Source organism: Maylandia zebra, unplaced genomic scaffold (assembly GCF_041146795.1).
Source record: "Maylandia zebra isolate NMK-2024a unplaced genomic scaffold, Mzebra_GT3a scaffold11, whole genome shotgun sequence".
Taxonomy (NCBI): domain Eukaryota; kingdom Metazoa; phylum Chordata; class Actinopteri; order Cichliformes; family Cichlidae; genus Maylandia; species Maylandia zebra.
In genome coordinates this window covers 2,316,789-2,339,832 of record NW_027490041.1, presented here as the reverse complement: position 1 = coordinate 2,339,832, position 23,044 = coordinate 2,316,789, and the positions used below count along the sequence as shown (strand labels likewise).

General features: G+C 42.1%; 2 protein-coding genes and 1 long non-coding RNA gene across 5 annotated transcripts in view; 1 reads left to right on the top strand and 2 right to left on the bottom strand.

Annotated features, from left to right (window-relative positions):
- The window catches only part of LOC112432912 (protein NLRC3-like), a 414,611-nt gene that overhangs the window by 268,026 nt on the left and 123,541 nt on the right, over positions 1-23,044 (bottom strand). The gene's annotated exons all lie outside the window — the stretch shown is intronic.
- Positions 1-23,044, top strand: part of LOC112432910 (uncharacterized) — a 232,358-nt gene that overhangs the window by 109,338 nt on the left and 99,976 nt on the right. The gene's annotated exons all lie outside the window — the stretch shown is intronic.
- On the bottom strand, positions 1,570-18,806 carry LOC143416000 (uncharacterized). Of its 3 annotated transcripts, XM_076881361.1 has the most exons (5): positions 18,749-18,806; positions 15,027-15,124; positions 8,722-8,827; positions 3,030-4,382; positions 1,570-2,704 (listed from the first exon to the last, which is right to left on the bottom strand). In XM_076881361.1, the coding sequence occupies exons 3-5, from the start codon at positions 8,737-8,739 to the stop codon at positions 2,012-2,014; spliced, it is 2,064 nt and encodes a 687-aa protein (XP_076737476.1). In that variant the 5' UTR covers positions 8,740-8,827; positions 15,027-15,124; positions 18,749-18,806; the 3' UTR covers positions 1,570-2,011. The 3 variants fall into 3 exon arrangements, with proteins under 3 accessions (XP_076737476.1, XP_076737477.1, XP_076737478.1); XM_076881362.1 differs by lacking the exon at positions 15,027-15,124 and having other exon boundaries at positions 18,749-18,804; XM_076881363.1 differs by lacking the exons at positions 15,027-15,124; positions 18,749-18,806 and adding an exon at positions 12,709-12,851.

Sequence of the window (23,044 nt, the reverse complement as noted above, 5' to 3'; positions counted from 1 at the left end):
ATATTTCCCTTTGATGTTGCAACTATGCGGTCACTTCTGTCTTTAAACAAAATAATATTTTCCAGTTACAGAAATCATAAAGTCCAAACTAAAGTGCTACTGTTGCTATATGCATTTTATATAAATCATGGATGATGGTCCTGACATGAAGGAAGAGAAAGTTACAGGTTGCATCCTTTGACTTTGTCTCCGTGCCTTTGGGCCATTTTCAGAAGGACAGATGTTTCTGTTCAATTCTTAAATCAATTTTTTCAAACACAAACACTATTTTAAAGCTTCTAGAGAGTAAAATATTAATGATAATTATAATAACAATAATAAAAACAAAAGCTCTCAGCTCCATCAAACCAAGCAGCAGAAAGAACAATAACTGAAGAGAAAACTTTAACCTTGTAGACTTCATTATGTTCCAGCTGCTCTACAGACGCTGTGACCTCGAACTTAAGCAGGTCGTAAAGTATGTGCAGCTCAATAACTTCATAATCAGACCCTGTGGTATTTAGGCAGCAGAACAACTAAGAATAACAACTACAAATAATGTTTTTAGGTTTCTGTTGTACTGCAAGGTTCTGTACAGGAGAACCAAACCAAGAGCAAATATTACGTCTCATTTACACCTGAGCACGAAGAGCCATCAACATTTAGCAAATTGAATCATCTTTGTTTAGATGCAAGAAGAATCATATAGAAATGAAAAAGTAGAAATAGAAATCCAGAGCAAAGATATCCTCTAATTCAGCGTAGCACATGTGCAGCTGCTGCGATTCACGTAAGCATTCGGCTCGTCGCTGTTGCAGATTTTTCTCTCGCTGTTCTGGCTCACAGCGCTGCAAACACAAAAATAAATATCCCCAAAGGTGTGAAAGGGAGCTAATTAGTAAGAGTATTGTTACTCTCCGCAGGAGTAGTCCAGCAGTAGAAATCAGTCCAATAACAAGGTGTGTAACATCTAGCAGGGTGACAGAAAAACCCAGGGTAACTTCTAAGGACCTCAACGTCTCTCTCACATTGTGTTTTTTAAACATGCTTCCATTTGTCACTTCAGTCTTTACTCTGAAATACAGGAAGAGAGATCATGGCTGAAACAATTTCTCATGAAACCAGGGGTGTGGTCCAACAGTCAGTTTGGTGAGGAAGGTTCCTAACTGAGAGAAGTGACCCAGAAGTATCTGTGTAGCAGCCACAATGAATCCAGATCATGAGCTTTATTAACTGATCAAAGTCTCTTCTTTCATCTTCTGTATCATTCAGTTTGCATTGGTAATGCCCATTATTGTAATGCTTTTTTAAGACGAGCAAAACTTTATTTCACTTTGGGTTAGCTGGGATAAGTGATGGATGGAGGGAATTTTACTTCAGCCACAGAAATCCTAAACAGGAAGGAGGAGCAGAGTTACAGTGGATCACTATCCAGCAGGGAAACAAGGTTTATTTCAATTTCTTGGCCATGAGTGAGATTTACTGAGTGGGCAAATTAGGGAGACGACACCATCAGATCCCGAGCCCTCCATGTGTTAATCAAGAGACGGCTGCTGTGCTACATCCATAAATAATGAATAAATTAGGAGCTAAAGCTGAAAGGACAGTTTATTTGTACCATCTTCACGTGAACACATTCAAGAACATCACAGATGAAGAAACATTAAAAACTTCCACACTACATAAAGCAAGAAAAATTGTTTTTCTTTCAGGTGGTTTCAGAAAAACAGAAACATCAAACATCTCCAAGACTCTCTTTGAAAGAACTAAAAACCTTTGTTCTCATGGTCCAATCATGAGTGAACTCCCCGATGAAGCCTTGTGTGCTAAAACATGTCAGAGTTTTAAAGGTTAAACATGAGTTTCCAAAACGTTTTGCTGGAGAACAATGAACTATTTGACTGAGTTTCAATCATTTACAGACGAGCAAAACCAGGACAGAGAAAAAAGGACAAAACTGACTCAGTAAAACAACAGAAAAGAAGATCCCATGTAGATCTGTATTATGTAGAAGTTCAGCCCAGCAACCAGTTCAGTTCAACACAAGTTTAAATGATTCTATCTGAACTCTGTGGAGCCTGATCTCAAGCTTTTTGAGTCTGACACAGAAACCAGAGGATCTTTCTGTGTCTTCAGATTCACTGTGATCCAGTGATGGGAGTGATTTCAGCCCTGAGTGATCGCGCTGATGTTTGCACAGAGCAGACAATGAGGTGAATGTTTGGGCACATTGGTAACAGTGAAACAGTTTATTAGTAACGTGGGATCGTTTGTGTGCAGAGTATGAACTGAGATTCCTGAAGCTCTTGTCACACTGGTCACAGATGTAGTTTCCTTCCATGTGTCCACGTTCATGAATGTTACGATTACCTGACTGTGAGAAGCTTCTCTCACAGTGTCTGCACTTGTGTGGTTTCTCTCCTGTGTGGACTCCTTTGTGTGATTTAAGCTGACCTTCAGTGGTGAAGGATGACCCACACTGATCACAGAGGTGCTTTTTAACCCCACTGTGAATCAGTTCATGTCGTTTTAACTCACTTGGTGTGGTGAAGCTTCTCCCACATTCTTTGCAGTATTTCAGTTTGTCTCCAGAGTGTCTACTTTGATGTACTTTTAGGGTCTTTTGCTGACTGAAAGTTTTTCCACAGAGGTCACAATGAAAGTCTTTCCCACCACCACAGTGATGACAGGGTTGAGAACTGGATCCATCTGTGTCGCTCTGCTTCTAAACAAAGACACAAAGACAGTGTAAGTCAGTCCTTCAACATTTGTATCCTGAACGTTGCCTGAAATAAAGAGCATCTCTGCAGACGTCCAACTACATTTGACTGTTTCAGTTAACACACTCAGTTTACTGGGCTGCAATAACTACAATACTACCACCATAATACTACAGTAATACTAAAATCATAACTGAAAGGAAAATCTGAATAATCACTCAGAGCTGCTTTTCCATGCAGTAGAATTGCTAACATGCTAACACAGTTTAATGAGCAGAGTTGTTCCAAACAGTCAGGCTAAAATGACAAGATAACAATATAAATACATACCTCACAATAGCTGCACTTGTAGAGTCTCTTTCTGGTGTGGATCTGTTGGTGTCGTCTCAGGTGACGTGGAGCTTTAAAAGTCTTCTCACACAGGTCACATTGATAAGGCCTCTCCTCAGTGTGAGTAAACATGTGTTGTTGTAGGTGTGCGTCTGTTGTAAACTGTTTGCCACACTGTTCACAGCAGTACACATCATGTCTGGTGTGAATGCGTAGGTGTGTATTTCGGTTCCCTCTCCGGTTGAAAGTTTTTCCACAGATGTCACAGCTGTATGCCTTAATTCCAGAGTGGGTAACTAGATGGTTCTGTAAGGTGCTACTACGAGTAAAAGCTCTGCCACACTGATCACAGCTGTACGCTTTAACTCCACTGTGGATGAGCTGGTGTCTTTTTAGGGAATCCTTCAAGGAAAAAGACTTTCCACACAAGTCACAGCTGAACGGTCTCTCTCCAGTGTGGATGACCTGATGATGTTTTAGTGAAGCCTTCAGAGTAAACTCCATCCCACACTCATCACAGCTGTATGCCTTAATTCCAGAGTGGGTAACTAGATGACTCTGTAAGCTGCTACTGTGAGTAAAAGCTCTGCCACACTGATCACAGCTGTATGCCTTAATTCCAGAGTGGGTAACTAGATGCCTCTGTAAGTGGCTACTGTGAGTAAAAGCTCTGCCACACTGATCACAGCTGTACTTTTTAACTCCACTGTGGATGAGTTGGTGTTGTTTTAGGCAACGCTTCCAGGAAAAAGACTTTCCACACAAGTCACAGCTGAACGGTCTCTCTCCAGTGTGGATGACCTGATGCTGTTTTAGTGAAGCCTTCCCAGTAAAACCCTTCCCACACTCGTCACAGCTGTATGGCTTAATTCCAGAGTGGGTAACTAGATGCTTCTGTAAGCTGCCACTGTGAGTAAAAGCTCTGCCACACTGATCACAGCTGTATGCCTTAATTCCAGAGTGGGTAACTAGATGACTCTGTAAGCTGCTACTTTGAGTAAAAGCTCTGCCACACTGATCACAGCTGTATGGCTTAATTCCAGAATGGGTAACTAGATGACTCTGTAAGCTGCTACTGTGAGTAAAAGCTCTGCCACACTGATCACAGCTGTACGCTTTAACTCCACTGTGGATGAGTTGGTGTTGTTTTAGGCAACGCATCCAGGAAAAAGACTTTCCACACAAGTCACAGCTGAACGGTCTCTCTCCAGTGTGGATGACCTGATGCTGTTTTAGATTAGCCCTCACAGTAAAACCCTTCCCACACTCGTCACAGGTGTGTTTTTTCTCTCCCTTTCTTCTGTGAGGTTTGTCGGCCTCCTGAGAGCGCTGACTTCTGGCTCCATGTTGGTCCTGCAGTGACAAAGATACAAACAGAGGCAGTGAGTGAAATGCAGTCGTGGAACAAACTCAACCTTCAAACTCCATTAACACTAGTTTTAAACCTGAAGGTGGAGCGTGGCACCAAACACCTTAAAGGTCTCTTATCCCCACCTGCTGGTAGTTCTAACACATTACATCCAACCTGCTGTTAAAGATAATTCATGACTGTTTAAACACTAAAATCATGCGCACACACACACACACACACACACACAATTTTATAATTTAGATTATTTTGTTGTTTCCTATTACATATTTCTATAATTTGTATAGATTTATACATAATTATTCAGTGATAATAAATCCTATGTTTGTTTATTCTAAAGGAACCCCGTTAGCTTCCACAACAGATGTTGCTCGTCTTCCGTCAAATACTCACATAAAATATTACACAATAAAGTGGATTCAAGATATCCACATAATTTCACTCTTACATCCACAGTGAGGTTTCACAATTGTTCAAATATAAGCAATCAATAATAATAATAATAATAATAATAATAATAATAATAATAATATTTCTCTGTCAGCCTTCTCGGTTACGAATCGTCTTCTGCTCCTCTGTCATGCGGCGTCCCACAGGGCTCAATTTTAGGGCCACTGCTCTTTTCACTGTATCTATTGCCTCTGGGTTCTATCCTTAGAAGGCATGGGATCTCATTTCATTGTTATGCCGATGACTGCCAAATTTATTTGCCACTAAAACACAAGGATGGCATCTCCATAAAACCTCTATTTATATATACACATCACTCTATTTGTCAAGCTCTCTAAGTTTGTGCAGCTTCCCCGCTTGAAAGGGATTGATGCATCTACCACAGGTGTTTAACTGGGTTTCACTCAATGACCAGGCAGATCTTTTGTTTTCCTTTTCTTTAATCTTCTTTTCGGCCACAGTCAGCCATAGGTGAAAAACCTTTAAATACAAACCAAAAAACCAAAATACAAATTATGTTTGTTATCACACATCTGCAAATATTGTAAACAATCCCAAACACATTTTCTTTTTTAAACACATCAATGCAGTGCGCAAGCTTTGTAGTACAATATTTACTTGAGTATTTTTAAATGCTCAAATTATGTAATTCACTAGCAATTGTACATACACCTTGAGAAATACTGCTTTCTATTAAAGTGCTAAATTAAATAATCAATCTGCATTAGAACTTGAGCAATAACAATAGTATTTATAACCAGCTTCTCTTAACCATATGCAAGCATTAACAGTCTTCCATATGCAGACCAACAATAAACAATGGTGCCGCTCGTAAACAGGCAACCAACTCACGGCACAGTGCTAATGCTACGTAAGCTAGCGGCAGCCGCGATTCTTTAGCAACTCGCTTCAAAGTCTTTTACCATAGTCAGCAACCATTCCCTTACCGGCTGCCTCCCTGGCTTTGTAGATACTTCAGTTCCACACAATATTCATGTTGGCAACAACTTATTGAAAGAATTATGCTGGGCTTTTCCCGAAAGTGGCAACTTCCTGTTGCTCCCCAGTTCGCCTTCTTTTTCCTTCCCGACAGAAACCCAGACACAAGATTAGTTCCGCCCTCCAGTCTGTCACGTTTACTTTTTTTTCCTAAGGGCTCTCCACCTCCTACTCGGTTTGACTTGACACTATTTATATAAAACCTCTATATATTTCATATATCAGTCTACTCTTCATTCTATCAGACACAGTTATCACAGCTCCTACATTTGCTTTTTACACATATAAGCATTGAGCCAAATGTAATAATGCCAACATACTGAAGGAACAATATTTGTCTCTTATATATGATACATCTGTATACACACTGTCACAGATACTTGTCTGTGAGTGAAGTGATTAATATAATAACTATAATATTGGCCATATTATATTTACATTACCACAGTGAGATGAGTTCAGTCTCATGAACAACATCAGCTAATTGTTATTTACAGCTAATCTTAAACGACTGTTCAGCACAGAAATGAAGCCCAACAATCATGTTTCACAGTCCTGTGGTCTCAGCCTCAGATACTCATCAAATCACACAGAGCTCATGTAGAAACAAATGAGTGAGGTCTTCACTCACCCCGGTTCTGTTAGCCGTCAGGGCTGGCTTTCAGACTGGGGTCTGGGATGCGGGGCCTCCCTGCTACTGCAGATAAGGAGGTGGTCCGCTTGCCTCCACCCCAGAGAGAAGGGTTACATCTCCTGGGTCTAGGTGCGGCTTGCCCCTCTGAGGGCGGGGGTACCTGGACCTGGGATATAGAGTATGTTTGGGGAGTGCGACTGTCTGTGCAGTGTCTATTTGTGTCTGTCTACACGTTGGGTGAGTGCCGAGTATTTGGTGGTGCATATGGGGTGGGAATGCACGTCTGTGTCTATATGTCAGGTTGGGTCTTAGACTCCACCTCTCTGGGTTCATCTCAGGCCCTCTAAAGTACGGAGGCCTATCTCCCCTCACCACACTCCCTGCCGGTGGCTGATGCCCTCAGACATTGGTGTGTTAGTGGTTCTTGTCCACTAGGGCTGGGCGCTCATGTATGTACCGGCTCACTCCTGGTGGCCGATTGGCGGGGCCTGGCGCCTGTGGCCCGGCTGGGCTCCTTCCCGGGGGTTGGGATGCCCTCAGGCCTCTGGGCCTGAAGCTCGGTCCTCTCTGGCACAGCTGGCTGCCGGCAGAGCCCGCGGGCACGCCACTGCAACCCCCTCTGGCCTCTGCTCCGTAGCTGCGGGGTGACCTCTCCTTTGGGGCTCTACTCAGCTCTTCCCAGGAGGGTGGCACGGTTCCTCCCCCCTTTGGTGGTCCTCCTCGGGTCCTCGTACTCTGGGGCCTCTGGATGTCTGGGGCCTGGATCTCCTCCATACCTGCTTCATACCCTGGTGGACGGGGCTGTGGCTCCCCACACTCCCTAGCAGATCGTTACATGGAGAAACCTTTGGACTGCAAGCATGCTGATCCACACAGGTATGCACACAGGTGTACACACAGGTGTTCACAGACGCGGACTACAGCTTTCTTGGCTGCTGCCTCAAAGCACACTGTGCGCTGTCTATCTTGCGTGCTGCACAATATCGTTTATTATTTAGTATCTACTGTTATCTACTGTTAGCTAGTTTATTGTGATGGTGCTGTTTTTATTATGTTGCTCTTTGTTGTTTGCTTTCTCTTCTGTTTTTTTTCTCCATACAGGTGACCCAGGTGTTTTTTTTTTCTTTCTTCCCCCCCCTCTCACCGTCTCTTCTCCCCTTTGGTTTTCTTTCTCTCCCTCTCTTTCTTTCATTCTTTCCCCCTGTCCTATCCCACAGTCATGTCTGTCCCGTTTGTAGCAACTGAAAATAAAATAAATTCATAATTATAATAAAGGTCAATCAAATGGACCAATATGGCAAGGCCATGATGATCCACTTGGTAAAATAAATCCGCTTGGCATCTTTCTTGGCCTCAAGACAACAATTCTGATGGCTAAAGATCCAAACGGGACACAAAAAATAAAATAAAATAAAATAAAAAGAAACAAATGAACTAAATATGTTCTCCTTCATTTCTGTCAAACAAAGCTGTATGAAACGTTTCCAGCTGTATCATGGTTGCTAGGCAACCCGGGAAGCGCGACGGAGGCTAGACATCCCATTTCACGAGCCTACGAGCCTCGCACTTCGGCCTTAGCGGTCTTTGAGTACGCGGCCCTTGAGGACTTTAAAGCTGCAGAACCTGAATCGGGAGCCATGATGATCTCCAGCCTCGTGCTCGCCAACATTCTCACCTGAGTTAAGAAGACGATCACTGAAATGGTCTCAGCAGGTCCTTTGATGACAGCAATGAAATGCAGTGGTAAGGCTTTTTGGGGATTAAGTTCGTTTTCATGGCAAAGAAGGACGATGCAGTTCATCTGATCACTCCTCATAACATTCTGGAGTGCAGGCAAAATGCTATTATAAAAACTTAAGCAGCAACTTCTCCAGGTTCCAATATTTATGCAATTCTCAAACCTTTTGGCCACGACTGTATAACCTCTTCTGAAGTTTAGTGGATATTATACATGGTTATGCTCAGGATGTGTCGGCCAGTTTCCACTGGAAACGCCTTTTGGTTAAACTGTCAGCGAGGAATTTGCATTTGCACTGTTACATTTTTATATAACTTTAATGCACATAAACAACAGCTGCTTGTTTCAGTGAAAATACATTGATGGGTTTTTAATAAAGTTGTGCAGCTGTAAAGTATTTTGTCTGGTGTCAATTCTATCGTCAGCTGCATCGTTATGGCAAATGTTCAAATGTATATGGTGATAAATATCTTTGGTCATATGGTCCTGCTCTGTCTGTCACCTTCTGTGTTGAGCTCATTGTTTCCTCTGTAGTGGCTGAGCTGAGTCCAAGTAGCTGAAAATGTTCCTCTGCTGCTCCGTCAGACTCTCCTCCTCCTGCTGATCAGCTGGGACACAAAACAGATCTTTGTTAGGCTCCACACTGCACTGAAGAGTCAAAGTGTCTCATATGTTCATCTGACAAGTAAAAGAACACATTTTTGTTTCCCGAGGTGGGCAACTTGTTGGAAACAAACACAAAAGGTTTGAGCACTGATACCTGCCATTGCTGGCATTGAAAGATGCAACGCCAGCAATGTGGATTGTCAAGACTCAAACCAATCATCAAGCAAAGACAACAGGGATCATTTGTTTCTGTTTATTTAGCATTCACAGCATTTGTAGTTGCCTTCTGTGCAGGGGAAGTCCACGCACACTGTGTGGTACCGCCATCCGCAGAAGGTGCATTCAACCTCTGTAAGAGAAACGAGATTGTCTGAGACTGAAATGATATTCACTAAAGAAGTGGTGATTTGTAAAACTTCACATTTTGATCCGGGACATACTCTGCATGAAAACAAGCGCTCACTCTTCCTGCTCAACAAATGACAAGGGCGGAGCCTTATACCACGTGATACAGAAGCTGTGCCGTGTGATGCTAAAATTAGCAGGGAAAAAACAACGGAGGGCACGTCAGGGATGACGAGAAAGTGACAGGAGAAAATCCGTCCCGGTCAACCACCCAAACATCAATAACGGGAACCTTATACAGCGCTTCCCTATACACGTCGAACTCCCGCAGGCACAAAGACATCACGGAGGCTATCACTTATCACCTGACCAAAGATATGGCTCCATCAACACTGCGCAAAACGAGGGATTTAGGAAAACGATCAACACCCTAGACAAACGCTACACAGTGCCGTCCCGCAACTATTTTTCTATTGTCGCACTACCTGCTCTGTACACGCAGCGTCGAGCAACGGTGGAGACGGAATTTCAAGCAGGACAACATTTTGCTGCAACAACAAAACGTGAGACATTTGTTGTTTTATGTTTATTTATTGTTATGAGAGAATCATGATCTCAATTCTAAGCCAAAAAATCGTGATTCTCATTTTATGCAAAATCGTGCAGCCCTAACATTAACACAAAACTATTGTTTCACCAGAGAAACACACATGAAGAGAGAGAGAGAGACAATAACAGCTACCAAACAGTCGTCATAATTCGTCACACAATGAGAAAAGGACAAATCAACAAGTAACAATGACTAATTAATATTAAAATCTGTAACATAATGTATTGTTTGGAGTTTAGTCTGATTGGTTCAGGATGAGCCGCCATTATCCAATCACACGTCTGCTTACCTGCATCTTTTCTCTTTTTTCTAACCTGAGCACCTGATGGCTTTGAACTTTTGTTGTCCATCTTCCATTGGTTTGAATTTTGCGCTCCAGTACAAACACAAATCCCCCAACCCGAGGATCAGCACAATTAACCTAACAGACCTACACCTTAGTTCACAGATTCACTTTGTCTAAGGTTGATTTCTGGGATTTCACACAACCCAGGATTCAGATCGTGAATCCATGATGGGCTTGGATTTACATCATTATAAATGAAATGCGCTCTACTTGGAAGCAGCCGGCCCCGCCCCTTTTGACGGGTTGTGTGAGACTTTAAATCATCAAACTGTAAATTATAAATTTAAATTGTTATTGATCCTTTACCCCGAGTCCTAAAGTGTAGATTTATTTTCTTACTCTTCTTATACAGTGGGGCAAAAAAGTATTTAGTCAGCCACCGATTGTGCAAGTTCCTCCACCTAAAATGATGACAGAGGTCAGTAATTTGCACCAGAGGTACACTTCAACTGTGAGAGACAGAATGTGAAAAAAAAAAATCCATGAATTCACATGGTAGGATTTGTAAAGAATTTATTCGTAAATCAGGGTGGAAAATAAGTATTTGGTCAATAACAAAAATACAACTCAATACTTTGTAACATAACCTTTGTTGGCAATAACAGAGGTCAAACGTTTACTATAGGTCTTTACCAGGTTTGCACACACAGTAGCTGGTATTTTGGCCCATTCCTCCATGCAGATCTTCTCGAGAGCAGTGATGTTTTGGGGCTGTCGCCGAGCAACACGGACTTTCAACTCCCGCCACAGATTTTCTATGGGGTTGAGGTCTGGAGACTGGCTAGGCCACTCCAGGACTTTCAAATGCTTCTTACGGAGCCACTCCTTTGTTGCCCGGGCGGTGTGTTTTGGATCATTGTCATGTTGGAAGACCCAGCCTCGTTTCATCTTCAAAGTTCTCACTGATGGGAGGAGGTTTTGGCTCAAAATCTCACGATACATGGCCCCATTCATTCTGTCCTTGACACGGATCAGTCGTCCTGTCCCCTTGGCAGAAAAACTGCCCCATAGCATGATGTTTCCACCCCCATGCTTCACAGTAGGTATGGTGTTCTTGGGATGCAACTCAGTATTCTTCATCCTCCAAACACGACGAGTTGAGTTTATACCAAAAAGTTCTACTTTGGTTTCATCTGACCACATGACATTCTCCCAATCCTCTGCTGTATCATCCATGTGCTCTCTGGCAAACTTCAGACGGGCCTGGACATGCACTGGCTTCAGCAGCGGAACACGTCTGGCACTGCGGGATTTGATTCCCTGCCGTTGTAGTGTGTTACTGATGGTGACCTTTGTTACTTTGGTCCCAGCTCTCTGCAGGTCATTCACCAGGTCCCCCCGTGTGGTTCTGGGATCTTTGCTCACCGTTCTCATGATCATTTTGACCCCACGGGATGAGATCTTGCGTGGAGCCGCAGACCGTGGGAGATTATCAGTGGTCTTGTATGTCTTCCATTTTCTGATGATTGCTCCCACAGTTGATTTTTTCACACCAAGCTGCTTGCCTATTGTGGATTCACTCTTCCCAGTCTGGTGCAGGTCTACAATACTTTTCCTGGTGTCCTTCGAAAGCTCTTTGGTCTTGGCCATGGCAGAGTTTGGAGTCTGACTGTTTGAGGCTGTGGACAGGTGTCTTTTATACAGATGCTGAGTTCAAACAGGTGCCATTCATACAGGTAACGAGTGGGGGACAGAAAAGGGTCTTACAGAAGACGTTACAGGTCTGTGAGAGCCAGAGATTTTCCATGTTTGAGGTGACCAAATACTTATTTTCCACCCTGATTTACGAATAAATTCTTTACAAATCCTACCATGTGGATTCATGGATTTTTTTTTCACATTCTGTCTCTCACAGTTGAAGTGTACCTCTGGTGCAAATTACTGACCTCTGTCATCATTTTAAGTGGGGGAACTTGCACAATCGGTGGCTGACTAAATACTTTTTTGCCCCACTGTATTTATTGTTTGTTTACTTGCACCGCTGTAACTGCAGCCTCGTCGTCTCGTCTCTCTATATGCTGGACTGTCTGTAGCGGAGATGAAAATAAAGTTTACTTTGACTTCAGCAGCGCGCAGGCGCACCGAGGGCTCTCGCACTCACTTTATAGAATTTAGAAAAAACATCGGTGCAGATTATAAGTCTGTATCATAATATCTGTTTGTTGTGTTGTTTTTATTTTGTGAGTTGGTTATTAGATGCCGCTCCAGCCAGCCAGAGACTCCCCGCCGCCCCGCCCTCTCCTCCCTGTGCCGCCAGCAGCAGGCGCACCTCGCAAACGGAGGGCGCCCTTACGCCCAGCAAATGGCTGATAGAAAACAGATCGGTGCCTACGAATTTCCCAATATGCGCTGGCATGACGTCGGGGAAGCATGGGTACGACCGATTATTTTATTTTTTTCTTGCCCGTGATGCCCCCCCCCCACCACGATGCATTCTATTGGTTTGCACACTTACACACACCCAGCTGTTGTTTCCTGTTTTGCTGGACTCTGGAGAGCCCCGCCTTTAACGCTCTTCTCTCACAGAGAGCAACAGAAAACTTGGAAAAACTCCAGATTGACTGAACTCAGTTCAAAGTTACCTTGACACCTTTAGATGTGAGACGTAGTGATGGTCCGCTTGAAGCTGACGCTCCGGTGCGTGTGTCAGAAAGATCAACGCGCTGCTTCAGAAGCACCGTGTCGAGGCTTGATTCGTTTGGCCAGAGTCACGTGATCAGTGACGTCTGAAGCTTCGTTTAGAACGTACCTTTTTTTAAATCAAACTTTATTGAAACACAATGAGTATACAACATACAAACAGATGAAGTTTACAAAAGAACAGAACATGAACATACAGAACCAGGAGTAAAAAAATGATGATATGAGTAGGCGAAAAAAATCAACATATTGTAACATGCAGTGGAGATGAAGCCAGCCGCGGAGGTGTGCAGGTGGATAGCGAATGAGCAACAGCTTCTGACTTTCCAAAAAGTACTCATTTATTTACAATATCAAAAATAAAAGTGCTACCTCTACCACACATTACTAAAGAGCACACTAGTCCGCGTACACACGGGAGCATCCATTACAGGAGGAGTGCGAAGAAGAACAAAAAGGGGGTGACACCAGTCGTGAGACAGGAGGCGCCGCCATGTGGTGATACACTGCATTACAATAGCAACTGTTACAATATAAATATTGTTCTGAGAGGCTTTTTGTTGGTTGAGTCTGAAATTGATTGTATGTACAATTCATATCCTTATAAAAAGGCAGAAATATGGTGTTTTATTAATAAACTTACATTTATGGCAGTGGCGTGTCTAGAAAATTTTTGTTGGGGGGGCCAGGTAGGGGCACAGATTTGGAGAAGGGTGGCAGATGTAATTGGCAGATAATGTTTAAAAAAAATTCTACCAACCATTAACCATAATTCAATAATCCTGTAAACCTAATAACCGAATGCGCTTTTAACTCTTATTAGAATGAGATTTTAACCACTCCGGTGCAAAGTTTTTAGATACTGCGTTGATAAAGTACAAGAGATACAATCAGTGCTTTGTCAGTGTTTACTCAGCATTCAAGGACAGCAATATTTGCATAGTGTTTTTACTGACATATAGTGCACATATGTTTTGGGCAAAAACATTTTTTAATATTAAAATACGAACATTTGTAGCAAACAATTGACAAATTAGCCAATGCCAATGCAAAACTTTTTCTGCCTATTAAAAAAAGAAGATAATCTTCTCACAAACTGGTGTTTGATTTTGAAACAGGGAAAAAGTGGGGAAACAAATGAAAAGACTAATATTTGAATAAAACCTGAAAGCAAGTAAATACTTTCTTTGCTTCCTTATGGTAAACTTTGGTAATATTGATAAAGAACAACACTGGCTGATGATGAAATACAGTCAGCTGGCATGGTGACACTGCCAGTATTAACCTGCAGGGCTGGACCGGTACAGAAAATCGGGCATTTTGACTAGAGACCGGCCCACCAGGTATTAAAGCCTTTGAATGAAAACAAACCCTGTGGTGACAGTGATGTACAGTTTTGTTGGTATATGTATGATTTCTATACATTTTACATCAGATAAAAACTTTGGTTGTAAGATTCAGATAATTATTTAATAAAAGCTAGATATTTTAAATGAGAATAAGAAAGAAAAGTATTTCTTTGTGCCCCCTTTCCCTGTTAATGCCCTACCTGGCCCCCTGGCAAAAATTTGCTAGATCCACCCCTGCACAGTTATCAGCTGTCAGCTACATAGAAAAGGATCCTGGTGTTATTTGTCTCTCAGAAACAGTTCATAACTTCCCTTCAACTCATTCATGTGACCTAAAAGGTAAACCTGTTTCTCCATCACCTGTTCAGCTCTGATGATTCAGTAAGGACATCTCCTGGTTTCATCTTCATGTTTCCCTCTCACCACATATACAAACCGACATCATGACCAGCAAAGTGGGCGATAAATAAATGAGAGAGAAAAGCCGATCAGCTGATCATTGATCAGTTTCATGATTGAAGTAGCAACAGGAGAGAGAGGGTGAGAGAATGAGAGAAGAAGAGGCAGCTGTGCAGCGTAAAGACAGAATAACTCCAGCTTTGTGTCTTTTTCCATTCTAGCTAAAGTCCGGGACAAACTGCATCTCTTCTCAGCTCAATACGAAACGTGTAATATTTTCTCTGAATGAGGGACCATTCCATTTTTTTAAGGAGCCGTTGGCATGAATAAAATAAAGTTCACTATCAGTAACATCATAGCACCCACCCAGCTGTATAAAAACTCCATCAAGCTGGCTAGAACGCAGTAAGAGTTATTGCAACTGAGGGTAAAAAGTCAGCACAACGAAAATAAACTCCACCTAAACTTAGTTTATATCTGACCCAGATAGACTGCAGGTCATAACTTCTTACCTGAAGTTCAGTTCACCTGACACTCGGACTGGTGGCCGCCTCGGGGCTCTCCTCCTGCCTCCCCTTCCCTCATCCACCTGCTGGCCTCTGTGGAAGCCCTGCCATAGCCACCACCAAACAACGGAGTTATTTTTACACATCGACCTGCATCTTATAACTCATAACTCTTATGTTAGCTGCCCTCAGTAGCATACTGTCTGAAATATTCGACGGCTGCAAAAATTCTTTAAGTGTTATTTTTTCCTTGGGATTCTAATTTCACCGAAGTTTACTAAACTCAACAAACTTATTACTTACCGGGACATTTATTCTGTCCTCATTTTCTTTCACCGAAAAATTGTTCCCTGCAGTGTTGTCCTTCGTGCTTGGCTCGCCTACCTTTGCTAACGTGATGCGCATAGCGCAGAAGCCGATGCTGCATTCACTTACACTCGGATATCTGAGCTTCACCGTGAAAACATAATCGTACATTTGATATTTGATTGAATTTTATTGTTTTACCTTTGGGGTGGCACCTGGGGTGGCCAGTCTGGTTGGGGGGGTGGCCTGTGCCCCCCCAGGCCACCCCGCTGGACACGCCATTGATTTATGGATATAAAATAGCTAAAAGTATTAACATGCCTCAGAGAAATCACTAATAACACTAAGGGCTGGACGGATTTGATTTGCATTCTTCAAGAAGAGTGTGGTGTCATCAGCTAGCTGGCTGATGATGAGCTCCTTATCAGCTGTGCTGATTCCTTGTATAACAGGTCAAATCTCGGGGTGGAGTCTTAATCATTTTATTGAGCTATTGCCATTCGTGTACAAGGTTTTGATAGCTTTACAGAAAAATGCCAAATTTTTCCAAAGAGTGTAAAATAAATTGATGTTCAATTGTATCAAAAGCCTTTTAAAAATCCAGGAAGAGAATGAAGCTATAGTCAGATACCAAATCAGAGTAATCAAGTAGATCTAAAACCAGTCTCATGTTCTAGAAAGGTGTCTGTTTCTCATAAAGCCTGATTGTGTCTCATCGATAATTGTGTCCAAGAACTCTTTCATTCTGTTAGCAAGTACTAAAGCCATAATCTCATAGTCATCATTGAGCAGACAGATGGGTCTCCAATTATCAATAAGAAGTAAGTCTTTGTTTGGCTTTGGAATAAGTGTTATGAGACCCTGAGCAAGAGTAGGAGGGAGGATGTTATTCTCTACACTTCCTATGAAAAGCTGCAGTAAGAACGGAGCCAGGAGATTAGAAAATGATTCATAAAACTCTGCAGTTAAACCATCTGTGCCGGGAGATTTGTTGGCCTTAAGTGCAGAAATAGGATTACAAACGTCCTCCACAGTCAGAGGGCTGTCATAGTGACTTCTATCTTCCACAACAATAGTTTTTAGGTTTTTAATATTATTGAGAAACAGCATTGAGACATATATATATATATATATATATATATATATATATACATATATATATATATATATATATATATATATATATATATACACACATATATATATATATATATATATATATATATATATATATATATATATATATATATATATATACATATATATATATATATATACATATATATATACATATATATATATATATATACATATATATATATATATATATATATATATATATATATATATATATATATATATATATATATATATATATATATATATATATAGTGAATTTCTCCCAAGCCCATTATAATCATGGAGAAAAACACTTTGCCACTGTTTCCAGTAAGAATATTTTATAGCGCTTTAAAGTTCAACCTCTCAGGTCTGGATTAAAGAGCTGATTTGTTAAATCGGGAACTCACAAAATACCAAAATATCACCAGCGGTGGATCACACCTCTCAGATGTTCTTATCTCAGTGCACTGTAACAAAAGCACAAACAAACGCAACCAATAAAATACTAATAAAGTAACAAATACTGGGGCCCATTGCAAACATGTCCAAGCATAAAACCATCTTTCTCTCTCTTAGAGAAAGAAAACAATCCAAACCTCACTGATAAAATCAACCTAGTGTCAAGCAAAACCCAAAAATCAACCAAAACTTCACCAGAAAGTTTTCCTCCCTCCCGGGACAATATTGTGCAGGAATACAGGCACCGTAACTCCTTTTGCACTGACAAAAACATGTTGGATTTACTTGATTCAATAGTGGACACTGGTTGCACACAAAGGTTTTGCTTTGGCAGAAACTTAAACAACTGAGTTAAATCAACACAACCTTTTCATATTCAGTAAAGCTGCATGTTGTGTTCATAAAACACGATTGAAACATGTTCAGATGGAGTAAGTTGAGCTCCTGGAACATTTTAATCCTTCAATTGAAATTGAATGGGTCTACAACAACTACCATCCTCCTATCTCTATCCTGGTTGCAGCAGGGCTGGGAAATAACCCTGAAGTGATAGGTTACCAGGCAGGGTACACCCTGGACAGCTCACCAGTCTATCAGATAGAAACACACAGCCGTTTACATTCATGGATAATTTAGCCCAGGACCTTCTTACTGTGGAGCAACAGCACTAACCAGCATGCCAACAATGGAGGAAATACAGGAAAGCTATGATTTCCTGTATTTGAGGCAGAATTCTTTTGTTCTTGCCCTTGACAGGTTAATCCACAATAAATAGCAACAGCATGCATGTGGTGTGTGTGTCGTTGTCTGCCTCTTATAACTCCAGTGATTTTCCTGTAGTTTGAAATCTTATGCGGTGTTGACACAATAATTTGTTGTAAACCAGGAAATTCCCAACTGTGGTAGAAAGCACAGCTTAGCCTTAGCAAATGTTCAAAGAAAAGTCGTCACTTCCTGATTTCTGCTTCACTGATAAATATTGTCACACTGGGGTTTTTGCAAATGATATCAGTGAGCACTGTGTGGCAGCTGGAGTCAGACAACTGAAGCTCCCACAATCAAGACCACAAACAGCTTTCAAAGGAGATTTGAAGCTTTTCTGGCAGCAAGCTTCATGATTTATGGGACTGGAACTGGAACAGAAACTACCTGATCACCAATGGTGAGCTGGCATGGAATTATTTTTATGACATTTTATCAAAGTTATAAATAAGCATGCCCATTAACACATAGTGAGTGAGCATGTTGTCTTCCCACGCAGTGAACAGCGGATGCTAATGTTTTTGTCACTTTTACAGAGTCAAACTCAAAGTAAGGTCAGTGCTTCCACGCTTTAAACGCTGCACGCTCACACTCTCTCCACACTCGATAGATTATCCATTGTTCATCTGCACACAGCTGCGGTTTTAGTAACGCAGTAACGCAGCGTGCTTACGGCAAAGTAACAGTAATCTAATTACCTTTTTTGCAATAGTAATCCCTCACTTTACTCGTTTCTTGAAAAAAGTAATCGGATTACTGCCCATCTCTGGTCGGAGCTGTGCACTTGTGGGTTCCACCTTGTGTACACGTTTATCTTTGCTGTGTGTACTTGTACCTCTGAGTGGAAGCTGAACTCTTGAGTTCGAGTATCGAAGCATCAGCTGTGACGTTAAAGTCCAAACAGCTCGTTCATTTGACGTGCAAATGAACGAAGGTAACGCCGTTTTCATGTGGATGTGTCACTGAGACACTTTCCACATCCACAGCTCACAAAATGGGAAAACTATAGAAGTATAACAATGAAGAAGTTACTATGTTACGGGTCCCAAGGATGAAGACCTCGATGACAAATATGTTACCTGTAAAAGCAGGTGAAGAGCAGAGTAAGGAAGACACGATGCGTCTCTGCTTTCCTCCAGAACGTGTCTGAGTCTGATTTATTTCACACAAATAAATGCTATAAAACACTAAACATGAGCTTTCAATATACTGTTCAGCTGGTTCCTCATTCACATCAATTACATTTACTTATTTCACAACATCAGTGAAATATACTCTTTTTAACTGGTTCAGTTTCTCAAGTTCACACTTCTTTCCATAACAGCTACATCCTTTTATCATATCAATAAACACATCACATTGTCTTCTGCAGTGTCTTACTGGCTAAACAGTTCTATTCAATAACAGCATTGGTAAATACATTACATTTGTTCCCTCCAGTAATTTACTGGCAAAATCACTATTTAGTGCATCATGAAACACAGCTTGTTGAATCAACCCATGAATGCCTCTGTTAGCTACACAGAGTTGCTCAGAGTGCTTGTGTTACACTAGCTAATCTACTCAGTCACTTTAACAGAACTATTAACATTCACATCTCACAGAACTGATTTGATTGGAGCATTACAACACGTTTGCACAGAGCATAGGAGCGCACTGACTCTGCTTCACGAGCGCTCCACCTAACGAGCGGGCTCGCGGTGCGGTCGCGCGGGACACTCCTCTGGTTTTCTCCCGTGTTTACATATAAATAACTTTGGCGGACCGCCTTAACTCTCCCATTCACATTAACCTGGGTAACCATGGTGACAATAAACAACATTTTCGGTGCGAGCACCGTGTACCGACCTGTAAAAGCAGGTGAAGAGCAGAGTAAGGAAGACACGATGCGTCTCTGCTTTCCTCCAGAACGTGTCTGAGGAAGCAGCGGAAGGTGGGCTCCACTTACTGCTCCCCGAAACCCCGGAGCAAGCACCAAAGTTCCGCCCTCACTGCTTTCTAACATAAAATGAATCCCTGTTACATGGATTTTCTATCCTCTTAAAGAAACTGAAAATAAATACATATAGCAATGAAAAATGTCCCGTTACATGAGTGTTTTACACAAAATAATATTCATGTGGTCATTCCCTCACAGGGGTGCCACAACTACACTGCTGTTTTGACAGAGACACAGTGTGTTTATCTAACTTGGCTGAAGCCAAAGTTCTCCAGACAAATTCAGTCTGTTTCTGCCAAGTGTGAACTCACTGGATGAGCGCCAGATACACAGAATCAAAAAGGGATAAATTACTTTTCTTATGTCATGTTCCCGTCACAAACTGGCTCAAGGAGAGGGGAAGCAGGAGTCCACAGATGAAATGTTCCTATAAATAAAGTGGAATTTATTCAAACTTTACCAAAACTTCAACACATCAAATACAAGCAGCTCAGCAGGGAGTGGATGTGTGTTGCATGTGCCAGGTGGATGCAGAGAGAGGCCAGGGCCACGTTCAAACCTGAACACGCTGCACAGTGTTTTGTTCCATTTGTTAGGGATGAATGAAATGCTTCCTTGAAAGGATGTGTGCAGTCACCAGTGGGCGTGGAAGCATGTGCGCCCTCCTTTGGTGGGTGTGCAAGAAAAGTCATCCTGTCACACAGCAATGCCTACATAAATCACACCACTCTGCTTAAAATAATAATGTTTAGTGAAGCAGGTGAAGCAAAGGGCTGCTTTTAATAGGCTGGGAGACCCAGGTGTGCTGCTTTAGCTGCTGAGCCTCTTATGACAGAACAGCGGAGAGTGGTAAGAAGGGAGGAGGGGGTCTGGCTGTGTTTGTGAACGATAGATGGTGTAACTCTGGGCATTTCTCTATCAAAGAGACGCTATGCTGTAAGGACATTGAGCTGCTAGCGGTTAGCATGAGACCGTACTATCTACCACGAGAGTTTACACACGTGATTATGATAGCTGTGTATGTCCCGCCCTCTGCTAACGCTGCAGCAGCCTGTGAGGTCCTGCACACTGTAACCAGCAGACTCCAAACACAGCACCCTCAGGCCCTTTTCCTGATCTCTGGGGACTTTAAAGATGATGTAACCATTTAATTATGGTTACATAATTAATTATGTAATTAATTATGCAAAATGCAAAACGCTCAGCTGTGTCTCCAATCAAAGCTCTGTAACTTCAGAGGTGATGTTCATATGTTGACTAATGGTTTTCTTTCATTTTTGATGTACTGCAGAATATTTGTATAAAATCCAGGCCAGGAAAATCTCCTTCATGTGTTTCTGTGTTTTGTCTTCAGCTACGTTGACACAAAGGCCTCTGCTGTGACGCTCACACCTTTGATAAAGTCTGGAGAGTGTCAGCTTCCTGTTTATAGATACAAAAATATGTAATGTTGTGAACTCTGGCCGCAGCGGCGCAAGAAAAAGGAGAATTACGGGAAGCACTCACAACAGGTAAAATCAAAATAACAAAGTAAAGTAGGATAAAATAAAAACCAACAAAAGAACAACACAATATACTTCCCCGTACTGTTACTGCTAACCTCTGTTAACCTAGTAACTCTTACCTTCTAACTGACAGCTGGTCAATAAACGAGCTCCATAAACGCTCCATATTCACCTTTACATGGAATATAAAGGGAAAAGAAGAAACACAGTGCTGTGTCAGCGTTAGACATATAGATATATCCTTGCTTTTAATACATTTGAAGGTGGGTGGGAGAGGTGCTTCTCCGCGTAGTCTACGGTCTCTTTGGGATCGGTAAAGCTTTTCCTCACATCACCATGGGTCACTAACAGCTTTGCAGGGTATAGCAGTCTGTACCTGACGCCGGTCATCCCACGTAGTCTTCCTCTCATATTTGCAAATGCGGCTCTGCGTTTCCAACAGAGGGAGGGAAATCTGGGAGGATGTTTATTTTAAAAACCCTTATACATCAGGTTCTTGTTCTCTGCAGCTTTCAGCAGAATTTCCTCACCAATGTGGTAGTAGTGCAATCTCAAGATGATGGGCCGAGGAAGATGACTTTGTTTGGGACGCTGGCGATTCGCTCTATGTGCTCGATCGATGAGTGGCTTCTCCTCGAGAGATAGCGCCTCCGCCAACAGGTGTGAACCAACTCAGTCATCTTGGGTCCCTCTGTGCCTTCTGGTATTCCTGCAGTTCTTAAATGATTCCTCCTGGAGCGCCTCAAGAGCTCCACATCTCTCATCTAACTTCTTTACCTCCGCAGACAAACGCTCCACAGTGGCCTGGAGAGTGGCGATGGTGTCAGAGTGGTTCGAGGCACAGTCCTGCAGTTCAGTCAAAGTGTTATCATGCCTGGCCATGTCGCTTTTTATGTCCGAAATTGAGGGCTGGATGCTCTGGTTCAAGGATGATATCTCGCCTCCTATGGTGGTAGAAATCTCTAATATGCAAGTGTCCAGTGCTAGTTAGTTAGTTCTAGTTCTAGTGGTTAGTGGGGCTTTATTTGATGATTCTAGTGTGTGTTACATTGTTGTCATATTGTTGAGTCGCAGAGCTGTACAGTGTTACAGTTTCTGTAGAGTCTGGTATAAGGAACTCAGATCCCTCTGTGAATAATGTTCACTGAAACTGATCTGTAGTTAATGAACTAGTCAGGATTTACACTAGAGAATGTTTCTGCCATTACATGGCCTGTATTTGTAGAGCGCTTTACTCGTCCCTAAGGACCCCAAAGTGCTTTTTTGCCCAAGGACACAACGACCAAGACTGTCCAAGCCGGGGCTCGAACCGGCAACCTTCCAATTACAAGACGAGCTGCCAACTCTTGAGCCACGATCGGCCCACATATTGTTGTCTTTTGTTGCAGACACCAAGTGTTGAGATCCTGTCTCAACCTCCTACATTCTTCCAGCATGTTACACATTATTTTTTGTATTTGGAATCAAATATATGTGTCAGTTGGGCCTAGTGCAGGGGTCAGCAACCTTTAACACCCAAAGAGCCTTTTGGACCCGGTTTCCACGCAAAGGGTCAGGGTTCGGGAAAACACTGGGAGCCGCAAATACTTTGTGACATCTAAAATGAAGATAACACTGTGTATATTGTTTTTACCTTTATGCTTTGTGTGAACAACTACAGTGTGTTGCTTATGAAATCCATGAAGTGCTACAGAGAAAATTACATTTGATTTATGTAATGAACACATTTTGAGCTCTTAAAGAAATATAACAAAGGAAAGCTGAACTACAATGATCCATGTAGCAAACACAAACTGTTATATCGCCTTTGGGCTTTTGGAGCCTTGACCTGACTTTTAAAAAAAGCGCGTTCATGCAAACATCGTCGGGTCTGCCGTGATATGTTTACAACGGGACTTCTGCTCCTGAACCTCTGCGCACAGCGTCTGCAA

Excerpts from the sequence above, each read along its gene's own strand:
- LOC143416000 (XM_076881361.1), bottom strand. Across the intron at positions 2,705-3,029 it reads ACAAGTGCAGCTATTGTGAG|AAGCAGAGCGACACAGATGG; the intron begins GTATGTATTTAT and ends GTCTTTGTTTAG.